At 56.8% G+C, this 3524-nt stretch overlaps 1 protein-coding gene across 1 annotated transcript; it reads right to left on the bottom strand.

The window, feature by feature from the left end:
• Positions 1–353: 353 nt before the first annotated feature.
• CHMP6 (charged multivesicular body protein 6) lies at positions 354–3399 on the bottom strand. Its single transcript, XM_005430262.2, has 6 exons — positions 3162–3399; positions 2444–2530; positions 2287–2352; positions 2105–2185; positions 1820–1874; positions 354–681 (listed from the first exon to the last, which is right to left on the bottom strand). Exons 1-6 carry the CDS (start codon positions 3240–3242, stop codon positions 629–631), a joined length of 423 nt encoding a protein of 140 aa, XP_005430319.1. The 5' UTR covers positions 3243–3399; the 3' UTR covers positions 354–628.
• Positions 3400–3524: the final 125 nt, after the last annotated feature.

Raw genomic sequence — 3524 nt, 5'->3', positions numbered from 1 at the left:
TGGCAGGAGATTTCTGCCAGCCCAGGGCTGAGCCCTGCCCGGCTCCTCAGCTCACAGCGGGTCAGAGCTGCCGCAGCAGGAGCAGGGCTGAGCAGCCAGGCTGGGCCTGGCCCAAACCAAACCCCTGGGGCTGGTTCTGTGTGAGCCCAGAGTCCAGCACTGCCCAAGTGCAGCAGGACAGGGACACGGCCACCCCTGCACAGATGGACACAGCAGAGAGCAGGGACAGAGGGACACAGACACCAGGGTGCTCCACAGGGCTGGTGCTCACCCAGCCCATGGTCACTCTGATTTCTGGGATTTGGCCAGAGCAAAGGCAGACTGACCACCAGAATCAAACCTACAGAGAAAAATTTGGCTTTGGATGATTTAGAGTTGCTGTTTAATCCCGAGACAGCGCAGCTGAGTGAGTCTGGAATTTAAGTTACAAAAAACGAAAGCACTAGAAAATAATCTTGATACAAGAGCGATAATCAGCTGAGGTTCCCCACCCTGCGCAGGGAATCCTGCTCCACAATCCACCCAGCACAGCTGGGATGCTGCCAAGGCATTGCCTGCTCCCAGCACACACTGGGAGGGCAAACTGTCCAGGGGGGAAGTTTGGAGGGGGAATCCCCAGCACTGGGAGTTAAGACGCTGCCACCAGCTCTGGCTTTGGCCTGTTCTTGATGGGTGACACTTCTGTGGAAGGAAAAGAAACTTGTTACAGAAGCAGGGAATGCAAATATCCCGCAGCCATCTCCTGAGGAGGATCCAGGGCTCAGAGTCCCCTCTGCACAGCACCTGAACCAAGAGAGATTGGTTATAAATAATCCCACATTCCCATGTGCAAATGCCCCTTTTGCAGAGCACTGAAGAGTTACAGACTTTCAGAGCCTGCCCAGCCCAGGGACAGATCCTGGGCAGGAGCAGGAGCAGGGCCAGCCCTGCCCTCAGCCCTGGGCTGTTTTGTTTGGCCTCAGTGCTGACATCTGAGCCCTGTTTAGGAGTAAACAAGCTCCAAGGAAACCAGCCCCATTCCCCACATGCCAGATTGCTCCTGGGCAGATTCCACAGAGGGAAATGGTTTCTTCCAGCTCCTCTTTGCACAAGCAGGGAGGTCCAGCTCCTGTGAGTGACAGCTCAGGGCTCTGCTGTCCCAGGAGAAGAGTCTTCACTGAGTTTTCAGCTCCTCAGCACAGACACCTGATGAATCCCAGTGGGCTCCTTCCCTGCCAGACAGGGCCACCAGGGCTTGTTTGGTGACTTTCTTAGTGAGCTCTCCCATTTCCCAGCTTCATTCCCACACAAATCCTTCCACTGAGGCTTCAGATTGCTCAGGATCACTCAGGGACCACCAGCTGTGTGCTCTGACAATCCTGGAACTGTGGGACTCCAGTGATCCTCATCCAGCCGCTTCCAAAGCACTGGGAAGGGAGGTGGGAGGAGCTCCAAGCCATGCCAAGCCTCAGGGAAGTGCAGTGCTGTGCAGGGTGAGTCCAGCATCCCCAAAATGCCCTGTGCTGTATGATGGGACCAGCCCGGGGCTGTGGGAGGGATTCCTGATGGAGCCTCCTGATGGAACGAGGTGTCTCAGGACAGGCACAGGATGTGACAGGGACAGCAGGGGTCACCCAGGGAGCTCCCCAAGGCAATGCCAGATGCTGATGGAGCAGCGAGTGCAGCCTGGGGTGCTCCTGCAGCGAGGGCTCAGCTGGGCCTGGCCCACTCCAGGAGCTGCTGTCCCCTCCCTTTTCCCAAGACACTGACACGGGACAGGGGCTCAGAGCACTGCAGGGACAGGAGCACCTGAAGCCACAGCTGTGCAAGGAGAACATACCTGGGATCTTCTCTGGGAGTGGCTCTGAAGGAACTTCTGGGAGCTCCAACTGTTCCTGCGAGGACATTACAGACAATGTGTCACACACGTCACAACTGTGGGCAGGCACGGGGGGACAATGGGCCACATTTCCCCCAGAGTGAGCTCTGAGAGTAGCAAAAAGGGGGGACAATGTCCCACATTTCCCCCAGACTGAGCTCTGAGAGTAGCAAAAAGGTACTTGAAGTGCTGCTAAAAACAGCTTCCTGAAAACGGGGATTTTAACCACAAAAACATCAAGCCCACCTGAGTAATAGCATTTAATTCTTCTAGAATGGCATCTTCATCCTCCTCGGTCAGGCTGCCAGCCAGGAGCTCGTCTATTTGCTGTGGGGGACAGGGAAGGACATGACAGCTCAGCCTGGTGGCTGCAGTGCCCAGCCCAGCAGCTCTGTGCAGAGGCTGCTCCCGGCCCCTCGTGCACGCACCCTCTGGTACTCCACAGCATCCTGGGTCTCTCCTATGATCCTTTCCACCTCTTCTATGGACATCACCTGAAGGGCAGAGCCAAAATGCATGTGTGGGAGGGGTCTGCAGGGAGGCAGCCCCAGCCAGGCCCCTCTGAAGTGCCCCAGCCACGGGTACCTGGTGCATTTTGTTCAGACACTCGTTGCCTATCTTCAGCCCCTCGATGACCTTCATTTCAATCTGGGTGAATTCAATGTCCTGGACCTGCAGCGAGAAGGGAAAAGGAGGAAGAGCCTGTCACACCTTGGCCAGGCATGGCACACTGCCCTGTGAATCTTGGAGGGATTTAACAGACATGGGCATGTGGCAGCTGGGGACAGAGGTGGCCCTGGCAGTGCTGGGCAGTGACTGGGCTCACAGGGCTCTTCCCACCTAAATGATGCCATGGTTGCCATTCTGAGGCACACACAGGCTGCCAGGAGGAACCAGTGGAGCCCTGTCAGTGCTGCCAGTGGCACCAGCAGCAGGAAACATCCACACCAGCAGGTCCAACAGCCCCTGAGGTGATTTCACCGGATTTTCCAGCTGCCAGCCCCAGCTGAGACCTCCCCAAACCCAAACACATCCAGTTCTGAAATGACAGGGCTGACACAAGCCAGGAAGGCCCCGGTGCAGCCATCCCCCCTGTGAGTAACATTTCAGCCATCTCCAAACCACACATTTAGCAAGGAACCTGCAGTTTTAAACACACCACTCTGTGTCTCCAGGGAAAATGGTGGCACATGCACAATTCTGGAGACATTTGCCCTTGGACAGAGGCTGAACAGCTGCCAGCTGCAATGGAATGGAATTCCAGGGTTCCCCACCCCAGAAAACACCCCCAGGCCTGGCTCACCATCCGCTCCAGGTTGCTGATCTGGTTCTCTGTTTTATCCAGCAGCTGCTCCTGGTACCGCTTCTTCTTCAGGAGGAGCATGGCCTTCCTGAGGGACACAGAGGGGTGAAGCAGCTGGAGCCTAAAGGAGCCCACCTCAGCCACGAATCTTGTTCTGGGCTTCTGCTAAAAGGGGACAACTTGTGTGCAGCTCGACTGGCAGCCTGCAGCTGCTCCTGTGAGCAGCAAGGATGAGCAAACCGGGTACTGGGAATAAATCCTGCCCTGGGAGGGTGGGCAGGCCCTGGCACAGGGGCACAGAGCAGCTGGGGCTGCCCCTGCATCCCTGGCAGTGCCCAAGGCCCGGCTGGATGGGGATGGGAA

Source organism: Geospiza fortis, unplaced genomic scaffold, assembly GCF_000277835.1.
Source record: "Geospiza fortis unplaced genomic scaffold, GeoFor_1.0 scaffold546, whole genome shotgun sequence".
Lineage (NCBI taxonomy): Eukaryota > Metazoa > Chordata > Aves > Passeriformes > Thraupidae > Geospiza > Geospiza fortis.
Note: the sequence above shows the minus strand (reverse complement) of the source record. Positions and strands in the feature narration are given on the sequence as shown.

Bases quoted from the DNA above. Each gene is read 5' to 3' on its own strand.
- CHMP6 (XM_005430262.2), bottom strand. From the start codon at position 3,242: ATGCTCCTCCTGAAGAAGAAGCGGTACCAGGAGCAGCTGCTGGATAAA. The intron at 2,186-2,286 runs GTGCGTGCACGA...TGTCCCCCACAG, and splicing joins ATGCTGTGGAGTACCAGAGG to CAAATAGACGAGCTCCTGGC. The intron at 1,875-2,104 runs GTGGGCTTGATG...ATGTCCTCGCAG, and splicing joins AATTAAATGCTATTACTCAG to GAACAGTTGGAGCTCCCAGA.